Source organism: Mauremys mutica, chromosome 1 (genome assembly GCF_020497125.1).
Source record: "Mauremys mutica isolate MM-2020 ecotype Southern chromosome 1, ASM2049712v1, whole genome shotgun sequence".
NCBI classification, from domain to species: domain Eukaryota; kingdom Metazoa; phylum Chordata; order Testudines; family Geoemydidae; genus Mauremys; species Mauremys mutica.
Window position 1 is genome coordinate 364,430,068 of NC_059072.1, and position 18,073 is coordinate 364,448,140.

The 18,073-nt window shown below is 51.4% G+C and overlaps 1 protein-coding gene across 1 annotated transcript in view; it reads left to right on the plus strand.

The window, feature by feature from the left end:
• LOC123362533 overlaps positions 1–6,212 on the plus strand; it is an 8,887-nt gene extending 2,675 nt beyond the window's left edge. Inside the window, exons 3-7 of the mRNA XM_045002900.1 lie at positions 1,341–1,389; positions 1,635–1,689; positions 2,516–2,617; positions 4,088–5,246; positions 5,457–6,212. Of these exons, the coding sequence (XP_044858835.1) occupies positions 1,341–1,389; positions 1,635–1,689; positions 2,516–2,617; positions 4,088–5,246; positions 5,457–6,212 (2,121 nt within the window). The remainder of the gene's footprint in view (positions 1–1,340; positions 1,390–1,634; positions 1,690–2,515; positions 2,618–4,087; positions 5,247–5,456) is intronic.
• Positions 6,213–18,073: the final 11,861 nt, after the last annotated feature.

Genomic DNA, 18,073 nt, shown 5'->3' on the forward strand with positions numbered 1-18,073 from the left:
ACAGCATTGACACCTCACAGACTAGAGGGAGATTGCAGGAGGGCAGCCCCATTGTGACCTAGAGATGACATCAGCGCCTGCCTGATGCCAGAGCAGCAACCTGCCCTCAGGTGTAGCCTGGGTACTTGTTGCTGCTTTGAGAGTGTCTGTGTTGAGAGTGTCTTAGTGCCTGAGCCCGGGGAAATGAGTTCACTCCTCCTCTATCTGCTCTTTGCTGTCTTTTATGCTGTGATCAGGCTCGCCAGATCTGAGGTAAGTGAGGCTTCTAGAGAGATGGAAAGGCTGGATTGATGCCAGCTGAATGCAGAAACCAAACATAAGTATTTTTCAATCAGCAGGCTCGGATCATCTCCACCCAAGAGTCCTCAAAGAGCTGGCTCAGGAGGTTATTGGCCCACTGACATTAATTTTTGAACAAATTTAGGATTCCTGAGGGAATTCCAGAAGGCTGGAAGTGTGCTAATGTTTTGTAAACATTCAAAAAGCTACGGGAGGTTGGCCTGACTTCTTATAGGCCAGTTAGCCTGAAATAATGGACAAAGTGATATGGGAATCAATCAATAAAGAATTAAAGGATGGGAATATGTTTAAAGCAGGTTAACAATGTTTCATGGAAATTGGGCCATGTCAAACATAGATGTGACAAACTTAGACTTGTGTAAGGTGTTGTTTTTCATAAATTCCAAGGCAAGATGGGCCCATTGGGATCTTGTAGTCTGACCCTCCTGTCTAACGCAAACCAAAGAACTTCCACACAATAATGCCTACTGCATACCTTTTATTAAAATGTCCAATCTTGATTTTAAAAATTGCCAGTGATGGAGAATCAATCCACCATGACCTTGGTCAATTGTTCCAACGGTTAATTCCTCTCACTGTTAAAAATGGACACCTTCTTTCCAGTCTGAATTTGTCTAGTTTCAACTTCCAGAGGTCGGATTTCTCCCCCAAGGTCTGAATTCCGTGCATGGTATCTGGGGTTAGTTGCATACCCTGCAATCCTAAAACCTGCAGAGTTTTGTCATCTCTGCAGGAGAGAGAACTTTGCAGGCTCTCTCCTTCAATGCTTATAAACTCTGCAGGCTCCGGGTACCAGCAATCCCTGTTTCTCCAACCCCTGGATTGTTCCAGTGACCCCTGTTATGGGTCGTGCTGTGTGCCCTACATTGTCTGCATCACAGGAAAGCACAATGCCTACCCATGAAGCCTCATAGTGCAATACTCTTCCACAAAGAAAAACTTCCCCCTGGCCCCACATGGCAATCACCTCTGGCTCATTGTTCTCCCAGGCTTAGTGAGGAGTTCTCTTCTAACCCTGCTGCTTTCTCTGTGTGTGGCAGGCTCTTCGGAGGAAGAGGAGACACAAAAAGAAAAAGCTGAAACCAAAAGGTAAGCAGCCCCTGACCCCACAGCTGCGGTGGCAGACCCCGGCCCCATGCAAAGCAGAGAAATAGGGTCCATTCCCCGACCTTCCTCCCCTCTTCCTGCGAAGGCACAGTCGTGCCCAGAGTCGTGCAGAGGCACTGGCTGGGGCTCCGTTCACAGGCTGCCTCTGAAATCTGGGGCAATAGGGTGCTAGGAAGCAGAGGGTGCCCAAGCAACTCAATGTCTCCTTTATGTTTCACTTCTGGCAGCTTTTGGGTGCTGTGAGGAAGAGCTGGAGGAGGCTGGTGCATCCCTAGAGACATGGTAAGCAATGCCCCCCTCCATAAATCTGCAGTGGGTCAGTCCTCTCCTTTAGCATCATGCAATTCATCCCCACCCAGGGGCAGTAGCCCGAGTAATACCTCCCCTGCCCCGACCTATGTACCACGCAAGCAACTCTTCTCCTTTAGACTCCTGCAATTCATTCCTACCCAGCAGAAGTTGCCATCTCTAATCCACCCCCACGCATCATACCATGGGTCATTCCCTTCATCAAGCATCATACAGTTCATTTAACCTGGGGCAGCGGTGGTGGAGGGGTAGATTGGACTGGACTGGACCATCCTCCCCTGCCAAGAGGGGGAGAAAATGTTTTTTGGGAGCAGCCCCGTGCAGGCGAGGTGGAGAGATCAGCAGGAAGGCTGGGCTTTCTGGTACAGTGAGTAGGGTGAAAGGGATCCAGCAGCACTTGTGTAACGGCCCCTTCTCCAGTCCCCCATCAGCAGTTCCCAGCAGGATTTGAATCCTGGACCTTCAGCTCTGCAGCATAAAACACCCCTTAGAGCTGAAGAGGTAGCTGCATTAGTTGGCAGCTATAGTAGGCTGTTATCCTATATGTTGATTAGCTTCTATGGGCGGGACATGACACACACGCTGCCAGTAGGATACACTCTCACCTCCTCAGCACTAGATAGGGCTCTCCTAACAATCCAGCTAACCCCAAACCAGAACATCCCAGGCCCGGGTATTGCAGGGGAGGAGGCTGCCTCAGTGGAGAATGGACAGGGAGCCTTTCGGTGCCGCCCCTCTTGGTAAAAGAGGGCCTGAGGGCAGGGCCTGCACTCAGCTATCTGCTCTCTCTGTTCCACAGCTGCCCTGTGCACCTGGAGAAGCTCCGCTTGGCTCAGCGCCTCAGGCTGGTTGACAGGAGGGTACAGTACATGGCCAGACACCTGGAGGAAGTTCTGATACCGTAAGGGAACTGAGCGGGGTGCACCAGACTGGGGGCTGGGTGGGAGGGGAGAGTGAATGTAGAGAGGAGGGAGCAGGGACAACCAGACACTCCAGGATCCTAAAGTAACAGGGAAAAAGCCACTGCCTAGAACCTGCCCGTGCTGTGTTTGAAAGACAAAGCAATCCAATGACACCCTGTGAGGGGGTGTCCACCCCCCACAGCACTGGAAGGGGCTCCGGTGGCCTGGCAGGCCCATGAACTCCACAGGGTGCACCTGCAGGAAGAGCCAGGGAGCAGGGAATTGATCCAAGCAGGCTCAGCTGGCAGGAATAGACGGGGCCTATAAAGCCAGGAAGCTGGCACCAGACAGGGGCTGCGGCTGGGAAAGGGCAGCCCCTCCCTGGGAAGAGGGGGGAGTGTTTGGAGCTGGTGCACCCAGAGCAAGGAGGGGAACCAGGAGTAGTAGGAAGCAGTCCAGGCTGGGAGAGGAAAGCCCAGAACTGCTGGGTTGAGGGTCCCTGGCCTGGAGCCCAGTGTGAAGTGTGGGCCCAGGTTTCCCTACCAGCCACGGAGGGCATGGCATGGACCGGCGGGGCAGTGAACAGGAGAACTGTCTGGGTCATTGTGGGAGTGACAGTGACCACATGCGACAATTGGAAGGGGCATTGACCTCGAGAGCTAATCCCCAGAGTAGGCACCAGACAAGCAGTGAGTGGGACACCACATGATACACCCCAAACACGAGTCATCAGCCAGGACTTTCAGGACCATAGCACAGACCTCCACCACCAGAGAAACTCCATTAATTGGGAGCAATGGTAGGTTGTTAGCCTCTAGTGTATCAGCCATTAGAAGAGGACAGTTTTCCAGTGGTTAGAATGTAAGAACATAAGAACAGCCAGACTGGGTCAGACCAAAGGTTCATCTAGCCCGGTATCCTGTCTTCCAAAACTGGCCAATGCCAGCGCAGCAGAGGGAATGGCCAGAACAGGGAATCATCAAATGATCCATCCCCTGTCGCCCATTCCCAGCTTCAGACAAACAGAGACTAGGACACCATCCCTGCCCACCTTAGCTAATAGCCATTGATGAATTTATCTAATTCCTTTTATAGTTTATAGTCTTGGCCTTCACAACATCCTCTGGCAAGGGTTACACACACATGCTCACATCTTCCTCCCCCAAACCAATTGTTGTTAGCTAATCTTTCTATTCAAATAGCAGTAGATCCCTGATCATGCTCAAGGCCCCATTGTGCTAGGTGCTGCACATGTGCGTGTGACGAAGGGGTTATCATTCTAGAGAAAATGAGTGCCAGCTCCCCCTCTCATTCCTTCGTTACCCAGCTGATGTCCTTGTGTCAGGCTGTGGTGTGCAATGCATGCCTAGGCACTGCCCCATTGCACTACTGTTGGAAGGCTGTGCCCAAGCCCTGCCTTTGCTCAGCAGGGCCTTGTCCCATCTGTCCCTGTCTGTTCTTTCCCACAGGCCGAGTGTGTCGACATCTGGGATGAGCCAGTTCTACTCCTCTAGGGAATCCACCACCTCTGCCCTCTGGAGTCCCAACTCCTTTTCCCTGAGAGAAGCCTCCATGACTTGGTCAGAGCCCCTCTGCCACACAAGGGAGATCATGACTGTCACAAGCTGGGAAGGATCCACTCATCCCATCCAAGCCCAGCCTCTCCCCAGGCCTCCTGCCCACAGCAGACGAGACCGGCGAGAGCAGAACATAGGTCTGGACCAGATGTCAGCCCATGGCTCAGACTTCAACATCCGACAGAAGCATCTGCAGAGCCAGCTGGGGGCACCACAAAGCCTCATCCCGGGGGAGCCATTGCTGGGTGAGCAGGACACCAAGCAGCAATGGGAATTCAACACAGATCGGCCCAAAAGTGGATTTCCGGCAAAGGTCCCAAAGCCCCTGAGATCCGACACCAGGCCTCAGCATGCACAGGAGAACCAGGAGCCATGTGTCTGCCCCTGGGGACCCCTGCCCCAAAAGGCCCACAAGATCATGGCATCCCCTGATGCCATCCTGGCCAGGCTTGTGCCCACGGCGGGGGTCAAGCTGCAGGATCACATGGCTCAGAAATGCTTTGAGATCGAAATGAAGGCTTTTCCTAAGATCGTGAGAGAGTCGCACAGAGATGCTCCCCTCCTGAGAGAGACTGCCCTGCCTGGGCGACTCCACTCCCCTAGGGAGCCAGGCAAGCACAGGACAGCGGCATTCCCAACAATGGGACAACAGCCTGCCCACCCCGTCGAACTCCACATAAGGCGTGAGCATCTCATTATGCAGAGGGGGCTGCTCACCCTGGATCCAGAGCCCCAGGCAAAGCTGCCTCATGCCGTCCAAGCCAGGGGAGCCAGTGTGGAGTTCAGTGAGATGGAGACCGATTTCCTGCAGATGGGGAGGCAAAGCACAAGCTCCTCTTCTTCCACACGTCCTCCAACGCCAGTGGAAGATACCACCATGGAGATGGGCAGGAATGATAGCGCGGCAGGAAACCAGACTAACCCAGATCACTGCACTCTGCCAGCAGGGATGGATCTGACATCGCCACCTCCAGGAACCACAATAGCAGAGAAGACACTCGAAGCGACACTCCAGATTTATAGGAGCGAGTTGAGAAAGCCCCTTACCAGTGTGAGCGGCACCAAAGGGACTGAAGAGAAGCTGGAGCTGCACATGGAGAGGAAGGTTACCTTGGGAGAAGGCTCCTGCCTGGGGCCAGGGGCACAAGCAGGTGAGAGCAGGGCAGATCTTCCCAGGACCCAATGGCACCAGGTTGCCCCAGAGGCCCCAGGCTCTGAGCAGCTAACAAGATCCACCCTTGGCTCTCTCATTGCTGGGCAGGCTGCACACGACCTGCAGATCAAGCAGCTGACGGAAATGCTGAGCAGCTCCCGCCCCTTGGCGGGCCAGGTCTCAGTTTGCCAGCAGTGCCGCAAGGCACATCCAGGAAAGAGGAAGGGTGAGAAAACTCCGAAGGAGACATCTGCTGAGCCGCACGGTGTTCGAGACATCATGCATTCACATGGATTCAATGGAACTGTGAATTCAAAGCTCTCCAGGGACCAGCCGCCAATCAGAGTGTGCGAGAAGTGTGATAAGCATCGACGGAAGAGACCAGCTGGCTCGGCAGGTGCTGACTTGCCGGGAAGATCCCATGGAATTCCACAGCGTTGGACTCCAGGAGACTCCTCAGCATCATCCAACCACAATAAGATGCCAGTGCTGTGGCTCCTTCCAGCAGACAAGAGCAAGAGGCAGGATGGAAAGGGGAAAAGGGCTCCCCGCAAGCAACCAAAGGTGGTGTCCGTTGCAACGAGTACAACAGGGCTTTCGCAAGCTGGGGAGAAAGGAAGTGGGAGTCCTGACGGTTCTCCCTCAAAGTCACCAAAGGCCTCCAGAGCTAGGACACCATCCCCTTCAAGGAGCAAAGTTCTCCAAAAGATGTTAATGTGCCTGAAGCAAACCTTTAGCAAGCTTCAAAACAAAGTGAAGTCCCGAATGTCCAAGGACTCTCGTTCCAGAACTCCCGACACTAAATTTACAAAGCCACCCTTTTGGAAGGCAAGGGCCTCCAAGGGTGTCCGCTTTCCATACTAGTGAATCCCACCCTGCCAGCATGGCCACTAACAGAAGGGGCCCACAAATTCCAACATCTCCCTATCATCCAGTGGTCTGGTAAGCATGGGCTAAAGTGGCTGAGAAGAATGGCTCGTTGTCCTGGGACACAGAGACTGATGGATAAGAGACTCTCCTTGGGGTATGACATTTAAACCCAGATTCCAAGATGAAGGGGGGCCTGGGGGCTTGGATGAGATTGAGGGTGTGGCTAGCTCACTGGATTTGTTACTTTACCTCATGCGGTTCAAGAATCAATCCTTCCTTCAAGAAGAGCTGATACTAAATTTACAAAGCCCCCCTTTTGGAAGGCAAGGGCCTCTAAGAGTTTCCAGTAGTACTATTAGGGCCCTACCGTCAATCAAAGCCAAAGCAGCCCCATGACCCCTAAAACACCGCCCCTCGACCCCTTAAGCCCCGCCCACCTATCACCAGAAGTTCCACCCATGGGGGCATTACTTCTGGGGTCAAGGTGGACACATGACCGAAAGCAAAGTGTTTCATGTGACCCCTCTAAGAACTCCTCCCGCTGCCCTCTACCAATCAGGAGGGGTTTTGCCCCCATAGGCCTGCCCCAAGAGGTGATTTGACCAATCAGGGGTGTTCCAGGGTGGGGTGACCCATCCGGATGTGGCTCTTGTGATCCCTCTAAGAACTCCTCCCAATGCTCTCTACCAATCGCGATGGGTTTTGGCCGCATAGGACCACCCTCAGAGCAGATTTGACCAATCGGTGGTGTTCCGGTGCGGGGTGACCTGCCCAGATGAGGGTCGTGTCACCCTTCTAAGAACTCCTCCCATTGCCCTCTGCCAATCAGAGTGCAACACTATCACCCCATAAGTCCCAGCGCCGGGGCAGAAGAGGCCATCTTTTACCAAGGATGCGTGCTTTAGAAATCATGGAAACAGACTTCTTCACCACCCCTGTGAGCACTTTGGACTTTGTTTTAGCCCCGAGGGCCTTTGGACTTGTGTGGAGAAAGCGCTACATCAGCGACAGTTCCCACGAGGGCTCTTTGACTCAGCCGTTGATGGATACACCGGAATCCGAAACCCAAACTCTCGTGAGGCACCCCAATGAGCATGAAGGCCTCTCATTGTTTGCCCCCCTAGAGGTGGAAGACGAACACAGCTCGGGGGAGTCATCGGAGGACAAGGTGAATGGAAAAGACATTGCTCAGGTAAATGAATGATTACGAAGTGACTGTTGATGATGGGGTGTAATGGGGTTAGGAACCGGGGGTTGGGGGGTTGTGTCTGTTTAAAAACAAGCAGTGGGAACTTACACTGTTTCTTTTCTGAAAATCTCTCGACAGCTTGATGATGCCTTTCTAGAGGACCCGGAGGCCCTGGACAGCGTTACATCAAGCAGCGAAGATGAAGCGGGCTCTCCTTGTTTTTGCTGAATGCCGATACAAATTGTTGAAGAGGACTCCGAGGATGACAGCTATGAGGAGTTTAGGAGGCTTGGCATGGAACTAACTGAGCCAGTGCCACGTCGTGAGCATAAAAAAGTCATGCGGACTTTTGTATGTGTTGTTGTTTATGCTGTCCTTAATCACTGCCTTAGGGAAAAGCTTTTTGAAGATTGTGAGGGCCGTGTCATAGAAGTGCCAGCCCAACGGCGCCATGACTGTGTGACTTGGACTTCAGTAGATCTAAACTGCAAGCTCCGGGGTCTGTCTGCTGAGCTGTATTTGGAAAGCTTATTAAACACTGTTCTTGCCATAGGTTATGCTATGCAATGTCTGTGCCTAACCCAAGAACATTTAGCGTAAGGGGTGATCTTGATAAATGCTGTGCAATATTGTGCCGACCCTGACCGTGTTTTAAAGAAAAGGACCAAACCAGAAGATGCCTGTGTCACATTATTGACTTGAACTGGGACCGTATAGAAGATGGTTGCAACCAAGGTCCTGTAGTGGCACCAAATCTTATGTAAAGGGGGTCATATAAGGGGTCTAAGACCAGGTTATGGGTTGCTGGTTATGATTATGCTGTCTGGGTGCATGTGTCATTTTGTAGTTGAAGTTATGAATATTGGCTCTATCCTGTCTGTATTTCAAACTTATGCTATGCTTCTGGGTGACGTCCCAGATGAGTTGGTGTTGAGCTTTGCCTAGCCTGCTTGATGGCCCATTAAGGACCATCAGCGACACAACTGACCCATTGAGAGAAGGCAGATGTGCCTTGTAAGTCAGCAAAGTATGCAGGGACTTGTCCATATGACTCCAGACTCCATTTTGCTTGTAATTTTCCACAGTAAGGACAAAGAGGTGTTCTTACACCTGGGAAAGACTATAAAAGGCTGATGCCTCATCTCCCTCTTGTCTTCAGTCCTGCTTCTTACTTCTGGAGGGACTTTGCTACAAACTGAAGCTCTGAACAAAGAACTGATGACCCATCCCAGCTGGGGATGTACTCCAGAGACTTAATTTAAACCTGCAGTTTATTCTATCACTGCTACAAGCCTGAACCAAGAACTTTGCCATTACTGTATGTAATTGATTCCATTTAACCAATTCTAGCTCTCATCTGTATCTTTTTCCTTTTATGAATGAACCTTTAGATTTTATAGATTCATAGGCCTTGTCTACACTACAGGACTATTTCGAATCTACTTAATTCGAATTTGTGGATTCGACCTTATGAAGTCGAATTTGTGTATCCATACTAAATACACTAATTCGAACTTCTGAGTCCACATTCACGGGGCCGGCGTCGACTTTCGAAGCGGTGCACTGTGGGAAGCTATCCCACAGTTCCCGCAGTCCCCGCTGCCCATTTGAATTCTGGGATTTCCCCCCAATGCATGCTGGGGGAAAAAATGTGTCGAGGGTGGTTTTGGGTAACTGTCGTCATTGAACCGTCAATCACGCCCTCACTCCCTCCCTCCCTGAAAGCGCCTGCGGGCAATCTGTTCGTGCACTTTTCTGGTCAGTGAAAGCGTGGACGCCACAGCACTGCAAGCATGGAGCCCGCTGCAATCCTCGCCGTTTTCTCCTCCTCGCACTTTATCGTCCACCTCTTCCACATTCAGCTGCTGAGAAATTGGGCTACTTTTCAATGGTTCTGCAAGCACTGGGGGACCATAGGGGACGTTTTACCAACATGAACGTCGGATGGCCGGGCAAGGTTCCTGATGCATGTGTTCTCAGGAACTGTGGGCTGCTCAGACGCCTGCTGGAAGGTAGTTTCTTCCCGTACCACGAAATAACTGTTGTGGATGTGCATTTGCCTATAGTGATCCTCGGTGACCCAGCCTGCCCGCTAATGCACTTGCTCATGAAGCCCTATACAGGCGACTGGGACAGCGACAAGGAACTCTTCAAATACCAGCGAGCAGCGAGCAGCGTGACCTGTGACTGTTCAGTTTCTTTACAGAGAAGCTGAACCTGCCCCTGTTTCTTTACCCAGTTACTGTTGACTCTCCTCTTCGGTTAAATACCCCATTCTCCCCGTTTCCTCCACTTCCAAGACACGTGTAAAAATAAAATACATGTCACACTGTTACTGAGGAGAGGTTTCTTTATTCATGACTTTTCGTTAAAGGGTCGAAACTGGAACGCAGACTGCGGTGGGTAGGGTGTGCGCTGATGTAAAGACCGCCTCTAAACTTAAGGAATGACAGGCTCCTGCTCCTACAGCGCTCCGCATTGCCGGACTGCTTGTTTCAACGGAGCCTGCCATCCCTCCTTTTTGGGATTCTGTGTGCGGGCGGCTATGTGGCCTTGTGGCGGAGGAGGACGGATACAGATTCCTCTGCTGCGTGACTCAGCGGTCCACAACAAGGACCGCTGTATAAGATCTGTACCCGACCTCCCCCGCTAAAAAGTCACATCCCCACCGCCCACACAGAACCTGGAAACCACCTCCCATACCGACCACGGTGCCTGCTGACTGCACTGTGTGTGTTACCCGCTGCTGATCCGGCCCCCGTGTCTGTACCCTGCGAAAGGTGCCTGTCCTATGCAATTAGCAACGCACTTCCCCACGCACCCCATTCAAACACAGTCTTCAGTGAGGAAACATGACGGAAACAGTACTTAACAGCAAAGTATTTTTATTACTTAAGTACACAGTTATGGGATGGGACTGGGATTGGGACTTGTTTGAGTCCGGAAGGGAAGGACTTATGCAAACGTAGGGTATGAGAGCTTTTGGTTACTTGAGCACTCTGCTGGGGTGCAGTGACAGTATTCACGGCCCAGGGCGGGCATCCTCCTGGTTATTTAGGGTGAGGGGGGTATGTGACTTTGTGGCGGGGGAGGGCGGTTGCAGAGATACTGCCGGGGGCTCTGTCCTGCAGCGGACCTGCAGAACATACACAAGTCGCCGGAGCGTGTCCGTTTGCTCCCTCAGTAGTACAAGCATTGCTTGAGTCGCCTGCTTGTGTTCCTCACGCCACCTCTCCTCCCATTCGCTGTGCTCCCTCCACTGCCTCTGCTGGTCCGCCTCGGCTAGGTAGCAGCCCACACATTCATCGAAAATCGTGTCCCTTGTCTTTTTCTTTCGCCGCCTAATCTTCGCCAGCCTCTGCGAGGTGGATGCTGTGGAAGGTCTGGAGACAGTGGAAGCTGTGAGATGGGAAACAGTTAGTTAATTCCTTGCAATGATACTTTTTTGCGAACAATTAACTGAGTCTAGGCTGTCTCTGTGAATTTTTTGTTGAGAACCCCTGTGCCTGCTGTTGCACAAATCATTTGCGCGGTGGATTCTGGGTAAATGTCGCCAGTCATTCCTTCCTCCGGGAAAGCAAGGGCAGACAATCATTTCGATCACGTTTTCCATGAAATGCCCTGGCACACGCCATAGCGTGGCAACAATGGACCCTATTTTGCCTTTTGTGTATGTCACCGTATGTGTACTGTATGCCGCTGATAGAGGCGGACCAGCAGCGCTACACAGCAGCATGCTTATGCTTTTGCATGACAGCAGCGATGGTTACCAGGCATACTGCACCGTCTACCATACCATGAACTGGTAAGAAGACGGTAATAAGATGGTCATGGTTACCTGTCCTTTTGCACTGCGCCATTTGGTGCTGTCATAAGTGCCCCTGGTCGATCAGCCAGGGGCACAAAAGCAAAATTTGGGAATGACTCCCCGAGTCAATCCCTCCTTTTTGGGTATCTAAAAATAGAATCAGTCCTGCCTAGATTATGTGCAAGTGTACTAGAGAACCACTGTATCATACAACCAGAGACCACAGCTGCTCTCTGTCCAATCCTGCATAAATTTTGAGCTGAACGCTATTCACAGGGTGTGCTCCTGAAACAACCCCAGCTGTTCATTCCGTTCTTCCCCCAGCCTTCCTGGGTTCCAGTACCATTGTCCCCCCACTTGTGTGATGAAGTAATATAGAATGCATATAGACACAGGTAGTCGTTTGTGAGAAATGAGTGGAAGGAAGCCTCCAGCTGCAATGATAGTCCAGAGATGACATTAAGGGGTGTGGAGGAGGGAGCCACTCATCCCTCTGCTAGTCCAGGGGCAATTGAATCTTTTCTTTACAATGAAGGGTGGGGGCTGATGGATCTCAGCCCCCTGTTGCAATGATGAGGACGGTTACCAGCCATACTGCACCATCTACCATGAAAAATTAGCAACAGGCGGCCTTGACCGACCGGTCCCAAGCAAGTTGGTACGGTTGTCATGGTTACCAGCCCTTTTGCACTGCCCCATGTGCCAATAGGCTGATGATGAGGATGGATTTCCATCGTTTTGTACCATCAGCCATCCATAGCGTGGGGGGAGCAAGGATGTTGGTGTTGAGTGCTGCACCATCGCGTCTATCTGCAGCATTCAGTACAGATACGGTGACATGTAAAAGAGTCAACAGAGGATTGTTTTCCCTTTAACTTCTGGGGGTCGGGGGGGTGCGTAAATTGCCGAGCTATGCCCCGTCCCACCGCGGACACTGTGTTTGACCCTAGAAGCATTTGGAGATCAGCCAAGAATGCAAATGCTTTTCGGAGACAGCAGGAACTGTGGGATACCTTGCGTCCTCGTTCCCCCCTCCCTCCATGAGCGTCCATTTGTTTCTTTGGCTTTCCGTTACGCTCGTCACGCAGCTGCGTGCTGAGTCTGTGCTATGCCGTCTGTCCGTTTATTTATTAAAAATACTTTGGACCAGGCGTAACGTAACATTTCTTCCCCTACTTAGATGCAGGAGTCTCCGAGCGAGATCACCGTGAGGACAGGCACTGAAGGAGATAGAGAGCGCATGCTGCGTGAAAGCTAGCACGAACCACGGACCTATGCAGCCGTGCTCTGGGAGGCAGTGCTCCCTGAATACCGCATGAAAGCCTCGCGCGGAAAAGTGTGCTATCACGGAGCACCCAATAAGGCAGCTCTCCCCAGGAACCTCCTGCTGATGCTTATCGATTAACGGCAGGAGAGCTTCGTGGCGTTCTCCCAGGAGGATTTCTGTTCTATCACCATATATACAGAGACCTCCTTTTCACACACTTCAGATTCCTGTTATATTAAGAATAAAAGTTAACATGGTTAAAGCACTTACCGACTGCTCCTACCCCTGATTCAGGATCCGGGTTCCTGGCCGGGGAGGGTTGGTAGGGGATCTCCGTGAGGGTGATGAAGAGATCCTGGCTGTCGGGGAAACCAGCGTTGTAAGCGCTGTCGCCTGCCTCGTCCTCCACAAACCCTTCCTCATCTTCCCCGTCCGTGAACATCGTCGAGGAACTGTCCGTCGACACTGTCCCATCATCAGAGTCCATGGTCACTGGTGGGGCAGTGGTGGCAGGCTCCGTAGCGTCCGTTGGCCGCTTTGATTTTTTGGTAGCCTTGTCTGGGGTCCTTGATTTTCACGCGGCGCTGCGTTGCATGACGGCTGTATCCTCAGTCTGTATCATGGCTTTGGAGACCTTCTCGTAGGTCTTTGCATTCCGTTCGTTGGAGAGCAGCTCCGAAAGCACAGACTCCTCGCCCCACACACCGATCAGATCCAAGAGTTCCCGGTCAGTCTATGCCGGGTCCCTCTTTCTATTCAGAGATTACATGAACTCCTCTGCTGGAGAGCTCTGCATTGCTGCCGGTGCTGCGGAGCTCGCCCCGATGTGCAACCAGAACGTCAGATTCAAACCGCCCAGACAGGAAAATGAATTCAAATTTTCGCGGGTCATTTCCTGTGTGGCTGGGCAGAGAATCCAAGCTCGGGCTGCTGTCCAGAGCGTCAACAGAGTGGTGCAGTGTGGGATAGCTCCCGGAGCTACTAAGTTCGATTTCCATCCACACCTAGCCTAATTCGAACTAGCCATGTCGAATTTAGCGTTACTCCACCTGCCGGGGTGGAGTACCAAATTCGAACTAAAGAGCCCTCTAGTTCGAATTAAATGGCTTCCTGGTGTGGACGGTTGAGCGGTTAGTTCGAATTAACGCTGCTAAATTCGAATTAAAGTCCTAGTGTAGACCAGGCCATAGATTCTAGGACTGGAAGGGACCTCGAGAGGTCATCGTGTCCAGTCCTCTGCCCTCATGGCAGGACCAAATACTGTCTAGACCAGCCCTGATAAACATTTATCTAACCTACTCTTAAATATCTCCAGAGATGGAGATTTCACAACCTCCCTAGGCAATTTATTCCAGTGTTTAACCACCTTGACAGTTAGGAACTTTTTCCTAATGTCCAACCTAAACCTCCCTTGCTGCAGTTTAAGCCCATTGCTTCTTGTTTATTCTTAGAGGCTAACTAAGGTGGACAAGTTTTTTCCCTCCTCCTTATGACACCCTTTTATATACCTGAAAACTGCTATCATGTCCCCTCTCAGTCTTCTCTTTTCCAAACTAAACAAACCCATTTCTTTCAGCCTTCCTTCATAGGTCAGGTTCTCAAGACCTTCAATCATTCTTGTTGCTCTTCTCTGGACCCTCTCCAATTTCTCCACTCTTTCAGTACCTGTTTTCCCTCAATTACAAGTTTCATCCTGTGAGTTAATCGACGATGAAACCGCGTGTGTGCCTTGGAAGCACGCAAAAGACCGGTACTCTGTCTCTGGCAATACCAACATCTTCATAGCCTGTTTCACCACTGCTTATGCCTGCTTAGAACTATACAACCTCCTAGAGAGGTTGCAAGAGTGGTGCCTGTACCATGACACTGTGTTGGTGATATTTGTGAAAAGGGAGAGTGAGTGGAATCCCCCTCTGGGGGATTATTTCGGGGCAACAACCGGTGTTATTTTAAACCATCTCCATAAACCATTTTCCATACCTTCAAAGAATTTGAAGGGTTAACATCAGCGGGTCTGGTATGTATAGTTCTGTGAAACTCTGGTTGTAACTCTTTAAAGTCAGGTAACACATCAATGTAGCAAAAGGTGTTATGGGCTGTAAAATATCTCCACATCCTAGTTTTTAAAGTTCTGTTAAATCGCTCTACAACCCCTGCTTTGACTTCATTATTTGTAACAAGATGGTGAACTCCATGCTACTTTAACAATCTGCTTAAAGGTTTGTTTAAAAATTCTTTCCCCCCGATCGGTTTGTAATTTTTGAGGCACGCGACCTTTGCTGAAAATAGCTTGAAAGGCCTTGGATACCTCAACACCCGTCTTGTCTTTTAGGCCTAAGGCATATTTGGATAGAGTGTCTATCACTGTTAAGATGTACTTAAAACCGCTGCTGAATTTGGAGAACCGGTGCATATCCACCAAATTTGCCTGCCATTGCACATCCACATCTGAAACAATGGTCTTGTTTCTTTTAAAACGTATTCGAGCCGGTTTGTGTAAAGTGAAAAAAGAACAGGAGGACTTGTGGCACTTTAGAGACTAACAAATTTATTTGAGCATAAGCTTTTGTGGGCTACAGCCCACTTCATCGGATGCATGCAGTGGAAAATACAGTAGGAAAAGATATATATATATACAGAGAACATGAAAGAATGAGTGTTACCATACACACTGTAAGGAGAGTGATCAGTTAAGGTGAGCTATTATCAGCAGGAGAGAAAAAGAACTGTTTGTAGTGGTAATGAAAATGGCCCATTTCCAGCAATTGACAAGAAGATGTGAGGAACTGTAGTGGGGGAAAAATAAGCATGGGGAAATAGTTTTACTTTGTGTAATGGCCCATCCGCTGCCAGTCTTTATTCAAGCCTAATTTAATGGTGTCCAATTTGCAAATTAATTCCAATTCAGCAGTCTCTTCTTGGAGTCTGTTTTTGAAGTTTTTTTGTTGTAATATTGTGACTTTTAGGTCTGTAATCAAGTGGCCAGGGAGATTGAATTGTTCTCCAAGTGGTTTTTTAATGTTATAATTCTTGACGTCTGATTTGTGTCCATTTATTCTTTTACGTAGAGACTGTTCGGTATGGCCAAAGTACATGGCAGAGGGGCATTGCTGGCACATGATGGCATATATCACATTGGTAGATGTGCAGGTGAACGAGCCTCTGATAGTGTGGCTGACGTGATTAGGTCCTATGATGGTATCCCCTCAATAGATATGTGAACAGAGTGGGCAATGGACTTTGTTGCAAGGATAGGTTCCTGGGTTAGTGTTTTTGTTGTGTGGTTGCTGTAGGTTTGGGGGCTGTCTGTAAGAGCGGACTGGCCTGTCTCCCAATATCTGTGAGAGTGAGGGATTGTCCTTCAGGATAGGTTGTAGATCCTTGATTATGCGCTAGAGAGATTTTAGTTGGGGGCAGTGGTGGATTAACAAATTTGCCGCCCCTAGGCCCTCAAAAAGTTGCCACGCTCCCCCCAACGCACCAGCTCACCTCCGCTCCCCCATGGCAAGCCTGGGAGGGAGAGGGGAGAAGGAGAGTTGTGGCATGCTCGGGGGTAGCGGCGGTGGAGCGGAGATGAGCTGGGGCGGAGAGCGGTTCCTGGCCCCCCCTCCCCCCGGGTTACTCCCCGCACCCGCGGGCCGCAGCTCACCTCTGCTCCACCTCCTCTGAGTGGGCCGCTACTCACTTCTCCCTCCCTCCCAGTGCTCTCGCGAGGCAAGCCTGGGAGGGAGGTGGAAGGAGGGAAGCGCGGTGCACCTGGGGGACGAGGCAGGCCAGGGATTCGGAGAAGGGGCAGAGTTGAGGAGGGGACGTGAGCAAATTTTCCGCCCTAGGCCCAGGCCTCGTTGGCCTAGGCGATAATACACCGCTGGTTGGGGGCTGAAGGTGATGGCTAGTGGCGTTCTGTTACTTTCTTTGTTGGGCCTGTCCTGTAGTAGGTGACTTCTGGGTTCTCTTCTGGCTCTGTCAATCTGTTTCTTCACTTCAGCAGGTGAGGACTGTAGTTGTAAGAACGCTTGATAGAGATCTTGTAGGTGTTTGTCTCTGTCTGAGGGGTTGGAACAAATGCGATTGTATCGTAGAGCTTGGCTGTAGGCAATGGGTTGAGTGGTGTGTTCTGGATGAAAGCTGGAGGCATGTAGGTAAGTATAGTGGTCAGTAGGTTTCCGGTATAGGGTGGTGTTTAGGTGGCCATCGTTTACTAGTGCTGTAGTGCCCAGGACGTGGATCTCTTGTGTGGAATGGTCCAGGCTGAGGTTGATGGTGGGATGGTAAGGTGTAAAGTATAAGAGTCCCTGTCTGAAAGCCAAACTGTTACCTGTCTTCTATTTAAAGTTTTACTATGCTTTCTGGCCACTTGAGAAAGAGGGTTCACCCCGCCAAAGCTCCCAACTTCCCTGGCGATGTAATATATTTTCTATAATAGAGCTGCCTGTGTAGAAATGACTGTTACTGGTACCGTCTTTTACACACAAATATGAAGGGGGACACATTCATATTGACACATTTAAATAAATAAGTTTTATTAATTGCCTGGTTTAACACGACCGTTTACAGCCGCCTGTAGCTACCATAAGGGAGTCTGAGCTGGTTCATTCTTCCATTTTGTCCTTTTCCGGATTTTCTTCTTGAGATCTGTGTCTCAGACATGAGAAAAACCAGCTGATGCATGATATATTTACTCCCACGTAGTGGTGAGCTGGAGCCAGTTCCCACCGGTTCGCAGGAACCGGTTGTTAAATTTAGAAACCCTTTTAGAACCGCTTGTTCCAGGAGAACCGGTTCTAAAACAGCTTTTAAATTTAACTAAAGCTTGGGCAGCTATCCACCCGGTCCCCGGCCCCAGCTCACTTCCCTCTCCTCCCCTGAACGCTCCGCCCTCCTTCTCCTCCCCCTCCCCTGCTTCCCGCGAAGCAGAGATTTGCGAGAAGCCTGAAACAAGCAGCAGGCAGGTAAGCTGGGGGGCAGGCATGAGGAGGGCTCCAGAGAGGCATAGCACGGCCCAGTCCGGCTCAGGCCGAGCGGCTTCCTCTGGCCTCGCCCCTGACCTGGCCCTGGCTGAGCGGCCCTGCTCAGTCCTGGCCAAGCACCCCCGGCTCTGGCCCCAGTGGCATCGGCCCGGCTCGGGTCCCGTGGCGCCAGTGCTGGTCCCAGCCGAGCAGCTCCGAGTTGGCCCGGCTCGGGCCCCGCAGCACCGGTGCCGGTCCTGGCCGAGCAGCTCCGGCTCAGCTCGGGCCTCGGGCCTGTGGTGCCGGTCACGGCCGAGCGACTCTGGCCTGGCCCAGCCTGGGCCCCGACTCCCCGGCCCGGCTCATTCCCTGTGGTGCTGGTCCCAGTCCTTGCCGAACAGCTCTAGCCTGGCCCGACCCAGCCTGGGCCCCACGACACTGGTCCCGGCCCAGCCAAGCAGCTCCGGCCTTGGCCCTGCGGCACTGGTCCCGGTCCCGTGGGGCAGGGAGCAGAGACGAGGTGTTGGAAGAGGGCAGGGGAGTTTGGTGGGTTGTGGAGGAGTGGATAGGGGTTGGGGCGGTCAGAGGGCAGGGAACAGGGGGGATTGAATGGGGGCAAGGGTTTGGGGGGGCAGTCAGGAA